General features: G+C 48.9%; 1 protein-coding gene across 2 annotated transcripts in view; it reads right to left on the reverse strand.

The window, feature by feature from the left end:
* The window catches only part of LOC139383553 (papilin-like), an 89,112-nt gene that overhangs the window by 53,525 nt on the left and 17,784 nt on the right, over window positions 1–17,803 (reverse strand). For both annotated transcript variants that reach the window (XM_071128132.1, XM_071128131.1), the window contains exon 3: window positions 8,378–8,481. In XM_071128132.1, coding sequence (XP_070984233.1) covers window positions 8,378–8,481 — 104 coding nt within the window. The remainder of the gene's footprint in view (window positions 1–8,377; window positions 8,482–17,803) is intronic.

Consider the following 17,803-nt stretch of genomic DNA (forward strand, 5'->3'; position numbering starts at 1 on the left):
ACCAGCTGGGGGAGGCAGGTAGCACAGAGGCTGGGTGTACCAGCTGGGGGGAGGCAGGTAGCACGGAGGCTGGACTGGGTGTACCAGTTGGGGGAGGCAGGTAGCACGGAGGCTGGACTGGGTGTACCAGTTGGGGGAGGCAGGTAGCATGGAGGCTGGGTGTACCAGCTGGTGGAGGCAGGTAGCATGGAGGCTGGGTGTACCAGCTGGGGGAGGCAGGTAGCACGGAGGCTGGGTGCACCAGCTGGGGGAGGCAGGTAGCATGGAGCCTGGACTGGGTGTACCAGATGGGTGGAGGCAGGCAGCATGGAGGCTGGGTGTACCAGCTGGGTGGAGGCAGGTAGCATGGAGGCTGGGTGTACCAGCTGGGTGGAGGCAGGTAGCATGGAGGCTGGGTGTACCAGCTGGGTGGAGGCAGGTAGCATGGAGGCTGGACTGGGTGTACCAGCTGGGGGGAGGTAGGTAGCACGGAGGCTGGGTGTACCAGATTGGGGGAGGCAGGTAGCACGGAGGCTGGGTGTACCAGCTGGGTGGAGGCAGGTAGCACAGAGGCTGGGTGTACCAGCTGGGTGGAGGCAGGTAGCATGGAGCCTGGACTGGGTGTACCAGCTGGGTGGAGGCAGGTAGCATGGAGGCTGGATGTACCAGCTGGGTGGAGGCAGGTAGCATGGAGGCTGGGTGTACCAGCTGGGTGGAGGCAGGTAGCATGGAGGCTGGGTGTACCAGCTGGGTGGAGGCAGGTAGCATGGAGGCTGGGTGTACCAGCTGGGTGGAGGCAGGTAGCATGGAGGCTGGACTGGGTGTACCAGCTGGGTGGAGGCAGGTAGCATGGAGGCTGGGAGCACCAGTTGGGGGAGGCAGGTAGCACGGAGGCTGGACTGGTTGTACCAGCTGGGTGGAGGCAGGTAGCATGGAGGCTGGACTGGGTGTACCAGCTGGGGGGAGGTAGGTAGCACGGAGGCTGGACTGGTTGTACCAGCTGGGTGGAGGCAGGTAGCATGGAGCCTGGACTGGGTGTACCAGCTGGGTGTAGGCAAGTAGCATGGAGGCTGGGTGTACCAGCTGGGTGGAGGCAGGTAGCATGGAGGCTGGGTGTACCAGCTGGGTGGAGGCAGGTAGCATGGAGGCTGGACTGGGTGTACCAGCTGGGTGGAGGCAGGTAGCATGGAGGCTGGGTGCACCAGCTGGGGGAGGCAGGTAGCACGGAGGCTGGACTGGTTGTACCAGCTGGGTGGAGGCAGGTAGCATGGAGGCTGGACTGGGTGTACCAGCTGGGTGGAGGCAGGTAGCATGGAGGCTGGACTGGGTGTACCAGCTGGGTGGAGGCAGGTAGCATGGAGGCTGGGTGTACCAGCTGGGTGGAGGCAGGTAGCATGGAGGCTGGGTGTACCAGCTGGGTGGAGGCAGGTAGCATGGAGGCTGGACTGGGTGTACCAGCTGGGTGGAGGCAGGTAGCATGGAGGCTTGGTGCACCAGCTGGGGGAGGCAGGTAGCACGGAGGCTGGACTGGTTGTACCAGCTGGGTGGAGGCAGGTAGCATGGAGGCTGGACTGGGTGTACCAGCTGGGTGGAGGCAGGTAGCATGGAGGCTGGGTGTACCAGCTGGGTGGAGGCAGGTAGCATGGAGGCTGGGTGTACCAGCTGGGTGGAGGCAGGTAACTACTGTCAAGACATTTGTCTTATTTCTGTTCAGCCAACTGTTATTGAACTGACTGTCTGGCTGGCTAACTAACTGACTGACTGACTGTCTGGCTGGCTAACTGGCTGGCTGGCTGGCTAACTGTCTGGCTGGATGGCTGGCAAACTGACTGTCTGGCTGGCTAATTGGCTAACTGACTGTCTGGCTGTTTACCTGACTGTCTGGCTGGCTAACTGACTGTCTGGCTGGCCAACTGACTGTCTGGCTGGCTAACTGACTGTTTGGCTGGCTAACTGACTGTCTGGCTGGCTAATTCGCCAACTGACTGTCTGGCTGGCTAACTGACTGTCTGGCTGGCCAACTGACTGTCTGGCTGGCTAATTGACTGTCTGGCTGGATGGCTGGCAAACTGACTGTCTGGCTGGCTAATTGGCTAACTGACTGTCTGGCTGTTTACCTGACTGTCTGGCTGGCTAACTGACTGTCTGGCTGGCCAACTGACTGTCTGGCTGGCTAACTGACTGTCTGGCTGGCTAACTGACTGTTTGGCTGGCTACCTGACTGTCTGGCTGGCTAATTCACCAACTGACTGTCTGGCTGGCTAACTGACTGTCTGGCTGGCTAACTGACTGTCTGGCTGGCTAATTGATTGTCTGGCTGGCTAACTGACTGGCTGGCTGGCTGGCTAACTGACTGTCTGGCGTGTAACGGGGTAGAGCAGCATTTGGGCGTGTTAGACTAACAGTGACAGCATTAATGATTCAACAGGCAGAGAGTATTTAATGGTAGCCATGGGTGCTAGGGCGTGGATGGAGATAAAGGTACAATATACTTTTCCCTGTACAGTGATACAAAGCTCGCTCTCTGTCTCATGTGCCAAATCACAGTCTTCTATATCCATGTCCCTTCAACTGACAGTAAATTAAATGGATTTGACTCCGCTGTCAAGATATTTGTCTAATTTCTTTTCCAAAATGTGAAATGAAAATAACCAATGACATCAGTGTAGCTGTGCTTCAGCACGTCTAGGAAGCCATTTATGTTTGAATAAATTCCTCCTAACTGAGATCTAAGCAGACCCAGCCTTCAGCCCAGTGCCCGCAGATCCAGCCTTCAGCCCAGTGCCCGCAGACCCAGCCTTCAGCCCAGTGCCCTAAGACCCAGCCTTCAGCCCAGTGCCCTAAGACCCAGCCTTCAGCCCAGTGCCCGCAGATCCAGCCTTCAGCCCAGTGCCCGCAGACCCAGCCTTCAGCCAAGTGCCCGCAGACCCAGCCTTCAGCCCAGTGCCCTAAGACCCAGGCTTCAGCCCATTGCCCGCAGACCCAGCCTTCACCCCAGTGCCCGCAGACACAGCCTTCAGCCCAGTGCCCACCGACCCAGCCTTCGGCCCAGTGCCCTCAGACCCAGCCTTCAGCCCAGTGCCCACAGATCCAGCCTTCGTCCCAGTGCCTAGTGCCCACAGACCCAGCCTTCAGCCCAGTGCCCACAGACCCAGCCTTTGGCCCAGTGCCCACAGATCCAGCCTTCAGCCCAGTGCCCTAAGACCCAGCCTTCAGCCCAGTGCCCACAGATCCAGCCTTCAGCCCAGTGCCTAGTGCCCGCAGATCCAGCCTTCAGCCCAGTGCCCGCAGACCCAGCCTTCAGCCAAGTGCCCGCAGACCCAGCCTTCAGCCCAGTGCCCTAAGACCCAGCCTTCAGCCCAGTGCCCACAGACCCAGACCTGGAAAAACACTTTCAGCTTTGAGCCTGTTCCTTTACCATACCAACCTCAAGCTGCCATCACTAAATCGTACTGAAAAAGTTGCTGCTGACTAACGTTTGTGGCGATTTCCGATAGCAGCATAAATATCTGATTTGTCTGTGTCTGCTGGGCAGTATAGATCACTGCTGGGAAAGGGGGATGAACTATGAAGAACAAAGTCAAAGACACTCATATACAACCAAACTCCTTAGGAAGGATTTGGGGTGTAGTGACCCCAGGGGGATGACATGTCATGTAAGACTCCTTGAGTCTGTACCTCCTCATCCAGTTAAAATGGGAGACTACACGATCATCCGGCTGTACATGGGGAGACATGTACTTTACTTTCCTCTCTTCATAATATTATCAGGTGCAAGAGGGAACAAGCAGGCTGGATTCCAACTATATGATTTATGGACAAAGCGCTTAGCTTAGCTCTATCCCTCCCCTCTCTCCTTGCTCCTCTCTTTCCTGCATAATCAACCTCCAGCACAACAAGCCACAAATATAGATTCCTTTCAACACACGCACAAGAAAACACACTCAACCACCGCTAGCTAAATCTGTCAAGAACAAACACTAAGCCACTGCTAGTAAAACCTGTCAAGAAGGAAAGACGCTGTATAATTGGTTCACAACGAGTGTTGCTGTAACACAGTAATAAGTTCCCTTTTCATCTTCTGTTGGCTTCACAGCACGCTGAGGGTGTAGAAGGCAACACCCAACTTAAAGATAGAAATCCTATTCAAAGTTAAACTGCCACTCCCTACAATCAAATATGGCACCGACAGAGATGGTCGCCTCGCTTCGCGATCTTAGGAAACTATGCAGTATTTTGTTTTTTTAATGTATTATTTCTTACATTGTTACCCCAGTAAATCTTAAGTCTTATTACATAGAGCCGGGAAGAACTATTGGATATAAGAGTGATGTCAACTGACCAACATTACGATAAGGAATACGACTTTCCCAAAGCGGATCCTCTGTTCGAACCACCACCCAGGAAAAATGATCTAATCCGAGTAGCCGACCCAAAACAACGGCGCCGCAGAAGGGGCAGAGGGAGTGGTGGTCAGGCTCCGTAGACGTGCACATCGCTCCCAAGTATACTACTTGCCAATGTCCCGTCTCTTGAGAACAAGGTAGACGAAATTAGAGCCAAGGGTTGCCTTCCAGAGAGACATCAGAGATTGTAATATTCTCTGTTTCACATGGCTCTCTCTGAATTTTTTGTCGAAATCGGTTCAGCCACAGGGCTTCTCCATTCATGGCGCTGACAGAGATAAACACCTCACTGGGAAGAGGAAGGGTGGGGGTGTATGCTTCATGATTAACAACTCATGGTGTAATCATAACAACATACAGCAATTCAAGTCCTCATGCTCACCCGATCTAGAATTCCTTACAATCAAATGTCGGCCATTTTTCCTACCAAGATAATTCTCGTCAGTTATAGTCACAGATGTGTACATTCCCCCTCAAGCGAACACCAAGACGGCCCTCAAGGAACTTCACTGGACTCTAAACTGGAAACCATATATCCTGAGGCAGCATTTATTGTAGCTGGGGATTTTAACAAAGCAAATTTGAGAACAAGGCTACCTAAATTCTATCAGCATATTGATTGCACGACTCGCAGGGCTAATACTCTCGATCACTGCAACTCTAACTTCTGCGACGCATACAAAGCCCTCCCCCGCCCTCCCTTCAGCAAATCCGACCATGACGCCATCTTGCTCATTCCGTCTTAAGGGCAGAAACTCAAACAGGATGTACCAGTGACGAGAACCATTCAAAGCTGGTCTGACCAATTGGAATCCACGCTTCAAGATTGTTTTTGATGACGCAGACTGGAATATGTTCCGGTCAGCCTCAGAGAACAACATTGACCTATACGCTGACTCGGTGAGTGTGTTTATAAAGAAGTGCAATGGAGATGTTGTACCCACTGTGACTATTAAAACCTACCCTAACCAGAAACCGTGGGTGGATGGCGGCATTCGCACAACACTGAATATGCGATCCACCGCATTTAACCATGGAAAGACTGGGAATATGGCTGAATATAAACAGTGTAGTTATTCCCTCCGCAAGGCAATCAAACAAGGGAAATGTCAGTACAGGGACAAGGTGGACACGAGACGTATGTGGCAGGGTATACAGGAAATAACGGACTACAAAAACAAAAACAGCCACATCACAGACACCGAAGTCACGCTTCCAGACAAACTAAACACCTTCTTTGCACGTTTTGATGATAATACAGTGCCATCGTCACGCTAACAATAACTACGGCCCCCCTCCTCTCCTTCTCCGTGGCTGACGTGAGTAAGACATTTAAACGTGTTAACCCCCGGAAGGCTGCTGACCCAGACGGCATCCCTAGCTGTGTCCTCAGAGCATGCGCAGACCAACTGGCTGGTGTGTTTACGGACATATTCAATCTCTCTCCCTATCCCAGTCTGTTGTCCCCACTTGCTTCAAGATGGCTACCGTTTGTCCCGTACCCAAGAAAACAAAGATAACTGAACTAAATGACTATCGCCCCGTAGCACTTACTTCTGTCATCATGAGGTGCTTTGATCATATCACCTCCGCCTTACCGGCCACCCTAGACCCACTTCAGTTTGCATACTGCCCCAAAAGGTCCACAGATGACGCAATCACCATCACACTGCACATCTGGACAAAAATAACACTTACAGTGGGGCAAAAAAGTATAAAATACTTTTTACAAATACTTATTTTCCACCATAATTTGCTAATAAAATCATTAAAAATCCTACAATGTGATTTTCTGGATTTCCTATGATGAAAATTACAGGCCTCTCTCATCTTTTTAAGTGGGAGAACTTGCACAATTGGTGGCTGACTAAATACGTTTTTGCCCCACTGTATGTAAGAATGCTGTTCATTGACTCTGCATTCAACACCATAGTACCCTCCAAGCTCATCAACAAGCTGGAGGCCCTGGGTCTCAACCCCGCCCTGTGAAACTGGGTCCTGGACTTTCTGATGGGCCGCCCCCAGGTGGTGAAGGTAGGAAACAACATCTCCACTTTGCTGACCCTCAACACTGGTGGCCCCACAAGGGTGCGTGCTCAGCCCTCTCCTGTACTATGTGTTCACCCGCGACTGTTTGGCCATGCACGCCTCCAACTCAATCATCAAGTTTGCAGACGACACAACAGTAGTGGGCCTGACCACCAACAACGACAAGACAGCCTACAGGGAGGAGGTGTGGTGTCAGGAAAACAACCTCTCACTCATCGTAAACAAAACAAAGGAGATGATCATGGACTTCAGGAATCAGCAGCGTGAGCACCCCCCTATCCACATCGAAGGGACCGCAGTGGAGAAGGTGGAACGTTTTAAGTTTCTGGGTGTACACATTACAGACAAACTGAGACAGTGTGGCAACAGCACCTCTGCAACCTCAGGAAGCTGAAGAAACTTGGCTTGTCACCCAAAACCCTGACAAACTGTTACAGATGCACAATCAAGAGCATCCTGTCGGGCAGTGTCACAGCCTGGTACAGCAACTGTACCGCCCTCAACTGCCAGACTCTCCAGAGGGCGGTGCGGTCTGCACAACGCATCACCGGGGGCAAACTACCTGCCCTCCATGACGCATACAGCACCTGATGTCACAGGAAGGCCAAAAAGATCATCAAGGACAACAACCACCCGAGCCACTGCCTGTTCATCCCGCTACCATCCAGAAGGCGAGGTCAGTACAGGTGCAAAACTCAGACCGAGAGATTGAAAAACAGCTTCTTTCTCAAGGCCATCAGACTGCTAAACAGCCGTCACTAACTCAGAGAGGTTGCTGCCTACATTGAGACCCAATCACTGGACACTAATAAATGGATCACTAGTCACTTTAAACAATGCCACTTTAAATAATGCCACTTCAAATAATGTTTACATATCGTACATTACTCATATCACATGTATATACTGTATTTTATACCGTAAATTGCACCTTGCCTATGCCGCTTGGCCATCGCTCATCCATATATTTATATGTACATATTCTTATTCCATCTCTTTAGATTTGTGTGTATTAGGTAGTTGTTGGGGAATTGTTAGATTACTTGTTGGTTATTACTGCACTGTCGGAACTAGAAGCACAAGCATTTTGCTACACTCGCATTAACATCTGCTAACCATGTGTATGTGACCAATGACATATGATTTGATTTGACCTTGTAAAACATAGGACAGCCTAGAGTGGACAGAGAAACACAGGGGTAGCCTAGAGTGGACAGAGAGACACAGGGGTAGCCTAGAGTAGACAGAGAGACACAGGGGTAGCCTAGAGTCGACAGAGAAACACAGGGGTAGCCTAGAGAGGACAGAGAGAGAAACACAGGGGTAGCCTAGAGTGGACAGAGAGAGAAACACAGGGGTAGCCTAGAGAGGACAGAGAAACACAGGGGTAGCCTAGAGTGGACAGAGAGACACAGGGGTAGCCTAGAGTGGACAGAGAGACACAGGGGTAGCCTAGAGTGGACAGAGAGACACAGGGGTAGCCTAGAGAGGACAGAGAAACAGAGGGGTAGCTTAGAGAGGACAGAGAGAGAAACACAGGGGTAGCCTAGAGAGGACAGAGAGACACAGGGGTAGCCTAGAGTGGACAGAGAGACACAGGGGTAGCCTAGAGAGGACAGAGAAACAGAGGGGTAGCTTAGAGAGGACAGAGAGAGAAACACAGGGGTAGCCTAGAGAGGACAGAGAGACACAGGGGTAGCCTAGAGTGGACAGAGAGACACAGAGGTAGCCTAGAGTGGACAGAGAGACACAGGGGTAGCCTAGAGTGGACAGAGAGACACAGGGGTAGCCTAGAGAGGACAGAGAGACACAGAGGTAGCCTAGAGTGGACAGAGAGACACAGGGGTAGCCTAGAGTGGACAGAGAGACACAGGGGTAGCCTAGAGTGGACAGAGAAACAGGAAAGAAAGAAATAACAACAAAGAACAACATCACTCTCTTACCTCTGGCTGACACATCTCCTGGTTCTCATGGTAACCCCACTCCCACAGCTCCGACTACATTCTCCATAGGGACTCCATTCCTCCCAGTAGTCCCCATTGGGCAGCTGGACATACACAACAACACATTATGGTCTCTGTCCCAAATGGCACCCTATTCCCTATTGAGTGCACTACAACCAGGGGCCTATACAGGGCTTTATAGGAACACGATACTTTAGACCAGGGCCCACAGGGCTTTATAGGAACACGATACTTTAGACCAGGGCCCACAGGGCTTTATAGGAACAAGATACTTTAGACTAGGGACAACAGGGCTTTATAGGAACACGATACTTTAGACCAGGGCCCACAGGGCTTTATAGGAACACGATACTTTAGACCAGGGCCCACAGGGCTTTATAGGAACAAGATACTTTAGACTAGGGACAACAGGGCTTTATAGGAACACTATACTTTAGACCAGGGACAAGAGGGCTTTATAGGGACACGATACTTTAGACCAGGGCCCACAGGGCTTTATAGGAACAAGATACTTTAGACCAGGGACAACAGGGCTTTATAGGAACAAGATACTTTAGACCGGGGCCCACGGGGCTTTACAGGAACAAGATACTTTAGACCAGGGACAACAGGGCTTTATAGGAACACTATACTTTAGACCAGGGACAACAGGGCTTTATAGGAACACGATACTTTAGACCAGGGACAACAGGGCTTTATAGGAACACGATACTTTAGACCAGGGCCCACAGGGCTTTATAGGAACACGATACTTTAGACCAGGGACAACAGGGCTTTATAGGAACACGATACTTTAGACCAGGGACAACAGGGCTTTATAGGAACACGATACTTTAGACTAGGGCCTACACTACTATCCTGTCATCTACCTCACCACTATCCTGTCATCTACCTCACCACTATCCTGTCATCTACCTCACCACTATCCTGTCATCTACCTCACCACTATCCTGTCATCTACCTCACCACTATCCTGTCATCTACCTCACTACTATCCTGTCATCTACCTCACCGCTATCCTGTCATCTACCTCACCACTATCCTGTCATCTACCTCACCGCTATCCTGTCATCTACCTCACCACTATCCTGTCATCGACCTCACTACTATCCTGTCATCTACCTCACCACTATCCTGTCATCTACCTCACCACTATCCTGTCATCTACCTCACCACTATCCTGTCATCTACCTCACCACTATCCTGTCATCTACCTCACTACTATCCTGTCATCTACCTCACCGCTATCCTGTCATCTACCTCACCGCTATCCTGTCATCTACCTCACCACTATCCTGTCATCTACCTCACTACTATCCTGTCATCTACCTCACCACTATCCTGTCATCTACCTCACCACTATCCTGTCATCTACCTCACCACTATCCTGTCATCTACCTCACCACTATCCTGTCATCTACCTCACCACTATCCTGTCATCTACCTCACTACTATCCTGTCACCACTATACTGTCATCAACCTCACCACTATCCTGTCATCTAACTAACCACTATCCTGTCATCTACCTCACCACTATCCTGTCACCACTATCCAGTCATCTACCTCATCACTATCCTGTCATCTACCTCACCACTATCCTGTCATGTACCTCACCACTATCATGTCATCTACATCACCACTATCCTGTCACCACTATCCTGTCATCTACCTCACCACTATCCTGTCATCTACCTCACCACTATCCTGTCACCATTATCCTGTCATCTAACTCACCACTATCCTGTCATCTACCTCACCACTATCCTGTCACCACTATCCAGTCATCTACCTCATCACTATCCTGTCATCTACCTCACCACTATCCTGTCATCTACCTCACCACTATCCTGTAATCAACGTCACCACTATCCTGTCATCTACCTCACCACTATCCTGTCATCTACCTCACCACTATCCTGTCATCTACCTCACCACTATCCTGTCATCTACCTTACCACTATCCTGTCACCACTATCCAGTCATCTACCTCACCACCATCCTGTCACCTACCTCACTACTATCCTGTCACCACTATCCTAACATCTACCTCATGACTATCCTGTCATCTACCTAACTAATATCCTGTCATCTACCTCACTACTATCCTGTCACCACTATCCTGTCATCTACCTTACAACTATCCTGTCATCTACCTCAACACTATCCTGTCATCTACCTCACAACTATCCTGTCATCTACATCACCACTATCCTGTCACCACTATCCTGTCATCTACCTTACAACTATCCTGTCATCTACCTCAACACTATCCTGTCATCTACCTCACAACTATCCTGTCATCTACATCACCACTATCCTGTCACCACTATCCTGTCATCTACCTCAACACTATCCTGTCATCTACCTCAGCCCGGTCCTGTCACATTCTTCACCACTATCCTGTCACCACTATCCTGTCATCTACATCACCACTATCCTGTCAGCTACATCACCACTATCCTATCATCTACCTCACCACTATCCTGTCATCTACCTCACCACTATCCTGTCACCACTATCCTGTCATCTACCTCAACACTATCCTGTCATCTACCTCACAACTATCCTGTCATCTACATCACCACTATCCTGTCACCACTATCCTGTCATCTACCTCAACACTATCCTGTCATCTACCTCAGCCCGGTCCTGTCACATTCTTCACCACTATCCTGTCACCACTATCCTGTCATCTACATCACCACTATCCTGTCAGCTACATCACCACTATCCTATCATCTACCTCACCACTATCCTGTCATCTACCTCACCACTATCCTGTAATCTACCTCAACACTATCCTGTCATCTACCTCACCCCGGTCCTGTCATCTACCTCACCACTATCCAGACAACTACCTCACCACTATCCTGGAATCTACCTCACCACTATCCTGTCATCTACATCACCACTATCCTGTCATCTACATCACCACTATCCTGTCATCTACCTCACCACTATCCTGTCATCTACCTCACCACTATCCAGTCATCTACCTCACCACTATCCTGTCATCTACCTCACCACTATCCTGTCATCTACCTCATCACTATCCTGTCATCTACCTCACCACTATCCTGTCATCTACCTCAACACTATCCTGTCATCTACCTCACCACTATCCTGTCATCTACCTCACCACTATCCTGTCATCTACCTCACCACTATCCTGTCATCTACCTCACCACTATCCTGTCATCTACCTCACCACTATCCTGTCATCTACCTCACCACTATCCTGTCATCTACTTCACCACTATCCTGTCATCTACCTCACCACTATCCTGTCAACTACCTCACAACTATCCTGTCATCTACATCACCACTATCCTGTCACCACTATCCTGTCATCTACCTCACCACTATCCTGTCACCACTATCCTGTCACCACTATCCTGTCACCACTATCCTGTCACCACTATCCTGTCATCTACCTTGCCACTATCCTGTCATGTACCTCACTACTATTCTGTCATCTACCTCACCACTATTCTGTCATCTACCTTACCACTATCATGTCATCTACCTTACCACTATCCTGTCATCTACCTCACCACTACCATGTCACCTAACTCACTACTATCCTGTCATATACCTCACTACTATCCTGTCATCTACCTCACTACTATCCTGTCACCACTATCCTGTCATCTACCTCAACACTATCCTGTCATCTACCTCACCCCGGTCCTGTCATATTCTTCACCACTATCCTGTCACCACTATCCTGTCATCTACATCACCACTATCCTGTCAGCTACATCACCACTATCCTATCATCTACCTCACCATTATCCTGTCATCTACCTCACCACTATCCTGTCATCTACCTCACCCAGGTCCTGTCATCTACCTCACCACTATCCAGACATCTACCTCACCACTATCCTGGAATCTACCTCACCTCTATCCTGTCATCTACCTCACCACTATCCTGTTATCAACATGACCACTATCCTGTCATCTACCTCACCACTATCCAGTCATCTACCTCACCACTATCCTGTCATCTACCTCACCACTATCCTGTCATCTACCTCACCACTATCCTGTCACCACTATCCTGTCATCGATCTCACCACTATCCTGTCATGTACCTCACCACTATCCTGTAATCAACGTCACCACTATCCTGTCACCACTATCCTGTCATCTACCTCACCACTATCCTGTCATCTACCTCACCACTATCCTGTCATCTACCTTACCACTATCCTGTCACCACTATCCAGTCATCTACCTCACCACCATCCTGTCACCTACCTCAATACTATCCTGTCACCACTATCCTAACATCTACCTCATGACTATCCTGTCATCTACTTAACTAATATCCTGTCATCTACCTCACTACTATCCTGTCACCACTATCCTGTCATCTACCTTACCACTATCCTGTCATCTACTTCAACACTATCCTGTCATCTAACTCACCACTATCCTGTCATCTACCTCACAACTATCCTGTCATCTACATCACCACTATCCTGTCACCACTATCCTGTCATCTACCTCACCACTATCATGTCATCTACCTTACCACTATCCTGTCACCATTATCCTGTCATCTAACTCACCACTATCCTGTCATCTACCTCACCACTATCCTGTCACCACTATCCAGTCATCTACCTCATCACTATCCTGTCATCTACCTCACCACTATCCTGTCATCTACCTCACCACTATCCTGTAATCAACGTCACCACTATCCTGTCATCTACCTCACCACTATCCTGTCATCTACCTCACCACTATCCTGTCATCTACCTTACCACTATCCTGTCACCACTATCCAGTCATCTACCTCACCACCATCCTGTCACCTACCTCACTACTATCCTGTCACCACTATCCTAACATCTACCTCATGACTATCCTGTCATCTACCTAACTAATATCCTGTCATCTACCTCACTACTATCCTGTCACCACTATCCTGTCATCTACCTTACCACTATCCTGTCATCTACCTCAACACTATCCTGTCATCTAACTCACCACTATCCTGTCATCTACCTCACAACTATCCTGTCATCTACATCACCACTATCCTGTCACCACTATCCTGTCATCTACCTCAACACTATCCTGTCATCTACCTCACCCCGGTCCTGTCACATTCTTCACCACTATCCTGTCATCTACATCACCACTATCCTGTCAGCTACATCACCACTATCCTATCATCTACCTCACCACTATCCTGTCATCTACCTCACCACTATCCTGTAATCTACCTCAACACTATCCTGTCATCTACCTCACCCCGGTCCTGTCATCTACCTCACCACTATCCAGACAACTACCTCACCACTATCCTGTCATCTACATCACCACTATCCTGTCACCACTATCCTGTCATCTACCTCACCACTATCCTGTCACCACTATCCTGTCACCACTATCCTGTCACCACTATCCTGTCACCACTATCCTGTCATCTACCTTGCCACTATCCTGTCATGTACCTCACTACTATTCTGTCATCTACCTCACCACTATTCTGTCATCTACCTTACCACTATCATGTCATCTACCTTACCACTATCCTGTCATCTACCTCACCACTACCATGTCACCTAACTCACTACTATCCTGTCATATACCTCACTACTATCCTGTCATCTACCTCACTACTATCCTGTCACCACTATCCTGTCATCTACCTCAACACTATCCTGTCATCTACCTCACCCCGGTCCTGTCATATTCTTCACCACTATCCTGTCACCACTATCCTGTCATCTACATCACCACTATCCTGTCAGCTACATCACCACTATCCTATCATCTACCTCACCATTATCCTGTCATCTACCTCACCACTATCCTGTCATCTACCTCACCCAGGTCCTGTCATCTACCTCACCACTATCCAGACATCTACCTCACCACTATCCTGGAATCTACCTCACCTCTATCCTGTCATCTACCTCACCACTATCCTGTTATCAACATGACCACTATCCTGTCATCTACCTCACCACTATCCAGTCATCTACCTCACCACTATCCTGTCATCTACCTCACCACTATCCTGTCATCTACCTCACCACTATCCTGTCACCACTATCCTGTCATCGATCTCACCACTATCCTGTCATGTACCTCACCACTATCCTGTAATCAACGTCACCACTATCCTGTCACCACTATCCTGTCATCTACCTCACCACTATCCTGTCATCTACCTCACCACTATCCTGTCATCTACCTTACCACTATCCTGTCACCACTATCCAGTCATCTACCTCACCACCATCCTGTCACCTACCTCAATACTATCCTGTCACCACTATCCTAACATCTACCTCATGACTATCCTGTCATCTACTTAACTAATATCCTGTCATCTACCTCACTACTATCCTGTCACCACTATCCTGTCATCTACCTTACCACTATCCTGTCATCTACTTCAACACTATCCTGTCATCTAACTCACCACTATCCTGTCATCTACCTCACAACTATCCTGTCATCTACATCACCACTATCCTGTCACCACTATCCTGTCATCTACCTCACCACTATCATGTCATCTACCTTACCACTATCCTGTCACCATTATCCTGTCATCTAACTCACCACTATCCTGTCATCTACCTCACCACTATCCTGTCACCACTATCCAGTCATCTACCTCATCACTATCCTGTCATCTACCTCACCACTATCCTGTCATCTACCTCACCACTATCCTGTAATCAACGTCACCACTATCCTGTCATCTACCTCACCACTATCCTGTCATCTACCTCACCACTATCCTGTCATCTACCTTACCACTATCCTGTCACCACTATCCAGTCATCTACCTCACCACCATCCTGTCACCTACCTCACTACTATCCTGTCACCACTATCCTAACATCTACCTCATGACTATCCTGTCATCTACCTAACTAATATCCTGTCATCTACCTCACTACTATCCTGTCACCACTATCCTGTCATCTACCTTACCACTATCCTGTCATCTACCTCAACACTATCCTGTCATCTAACTCACCACTATCCTGTCATCTACCTCACAACTATCCTGTCATCTACATCACCACTATCCTGTCACCACTATCCTGTCATCTACCTCAACACTATCCTGTCATCTACCTCACCCCGGTCCTGTCACATTCTTCACCACTATCCTGTCATCTACATCACCACTATCCTGTCAGCTACATCACCACTATCCTATCATCTACCTCACCACTATCCTGTCATCTACCTCACCACTATCCTGTAATCTACCTCAACACTATCCTGTCATCTACCTCACCCCGGTCCTGTCATCTACCTCACCACTATCCAGACAACTACCTCACCACTATCCTGGAATCTACCTCACCACTATCCTGTCATCTACCTCACCACTATCCTGTCATCTACATCACCACTATCCTGTCATCTACATCACCACTATCCTGTCATCTACCTCACCACTATCCTGTCATCTACCTCACCACTATCCTGTCATCTACCTCACCACTATCCTGTCATCTACCTCACTACTATCCTGTCATCTACCTCACCGCTATCCTGTCATCTACCTCACCGCTATCCTGTCATCTACCTCACCACTATCCTGTCATCTACCTCACTACTATCCTGTCATCTACCTCACCACTATCCTGTCATCTACCTCACCACTATCCTGTCATCTACCTCACCACTATCCTGTCATCTACCTCACCACTATCCTGTCATCTACCTCACCACTATCCTGTCATCTACCTCACTACTATCCTGTCACCACTATACTGTCATCAACCTCACCACTATCCTGTCATCTAACTAACCACTATCCTGTCATCTACCTCACCACTATCCTGTCACCACTATCCAGTCATCTACCTCATCACTATCCTGTCATCTACCTCACCACTATCCTGTCATGTACCTCACCACTATCATGTCATCTACATCACCACTATCCTGTCACCACTATCCTGTCATCTACCTCACCACTATCCTGTCATCTACCTCACCACTATCCTGTCACCATTATCCTGTCATCTAACTCACCACTATCCTGTCATCTACCTCACCACTATCCTGTCACCACTATCCAGTCATCTACCTCATCACTATCCTGTCATCTACCTCACCACTATCCTGTCATCTACCTCACCACTATCCTGTAATCAACGTCACCACTATCCTGTCATCTACCTCACCACTATCCTGTCATCTACCTCACCACTATCCTGTCATCTACCTCACCACTATCCTGTCATCTACCTTACCACTATCCTGTCACCACTATCCAGTCATCTACCTCACCACCATCCTGTCACCTACCTCACTACTATCCTGTCACCACTATCCTAACATCTACCTCATGACTATCCTGTCATCTACCTAACTAATATCCTGTCATCTACCTCACTACTATCCTGTCACCACTATCCTGTCATCTACCTTACAACTATCCTGTCATCTACCTCAACACTATCCTGTCATCTACCTCACAACTATCCTGTCATCTACATCACCACTATCCTGTCACCACTATCCTGTCATCTACCTTACAACTATCCTGTCATCTACCTCAACACTATCCTGTCATCTACCTCACAACTATCCTGTCATCTACATCACCACTATCCTGTCACCACTATCCTGTCATCTACCTCAACACTATCCTGTCATCTACCTCAGCCCGGTCCTGTCACATTCTTCACCACTATCCTGTCACCACTATCCTGTCATCTACATCACCACTATCCTGTCAGCTACATCACCACTATCCTATCATCTACCTCACCACTATCCTGTCATCTACCTCACCACTATCCTGTCACCACTATCCTGTCATCTACCTCAACACTATCCTGTCATCTACCTCACAACTATCCTGTCATCTACATCACCACTATCCTGTCACCACTATCCTGTCATCTACCTCAACACTATCCTGTCATCTACCTCAGCCCGGTCCTGTCACATTCTTCACCACTATCCTGTCACCACTATCCTGTCATCTACATCACCACTATCCTGTCAGCTACATCACCACTATCCTATCATCTACCTCACCACTATCCTGTCATCTACCTCACCACTATCCTGTAATCTACCTCAACACTATCCTGTCATCTACCTCACCCCGGTCCTGTCATCTACCTCACCACTATCCAGACAACTACCTCACCACTATCCTGGAATCTACCTCACCACTATCCTGTCATCTACATCACCACTATCCTGTCATCTACATCACCACTATCCTGTCATCTACCTCACCACTATCCTGTCATCTACCTCACCACTATCCAGTCATCTACCTCACCACTATCCTGTCATCTACCTCACCACTATCCTGTCATCTACCTCATCACTATCCTGTCATCTACCTCACCACTATCCTGTCATCTACCTCAACACTATCCTGTCATCTA

Source organism: Oncorhynchus clarkii, chromosome 25 (assembly GCF_045791955.1).
Source record: "Oncorhynchus clarkii lewisi isolate Uvic-CL-2024 chromosome 25, UVic_Ocla_1.0, whole genome shotgun sequence".
Taxonomy (NCBI): domain Eukaryota; kingdom Metazoa; phylum Chordata; class Actinopteri; order Salmoniformes; family Salmonidae; genus Oncorhynchus; species Oncorhynchus clarkii.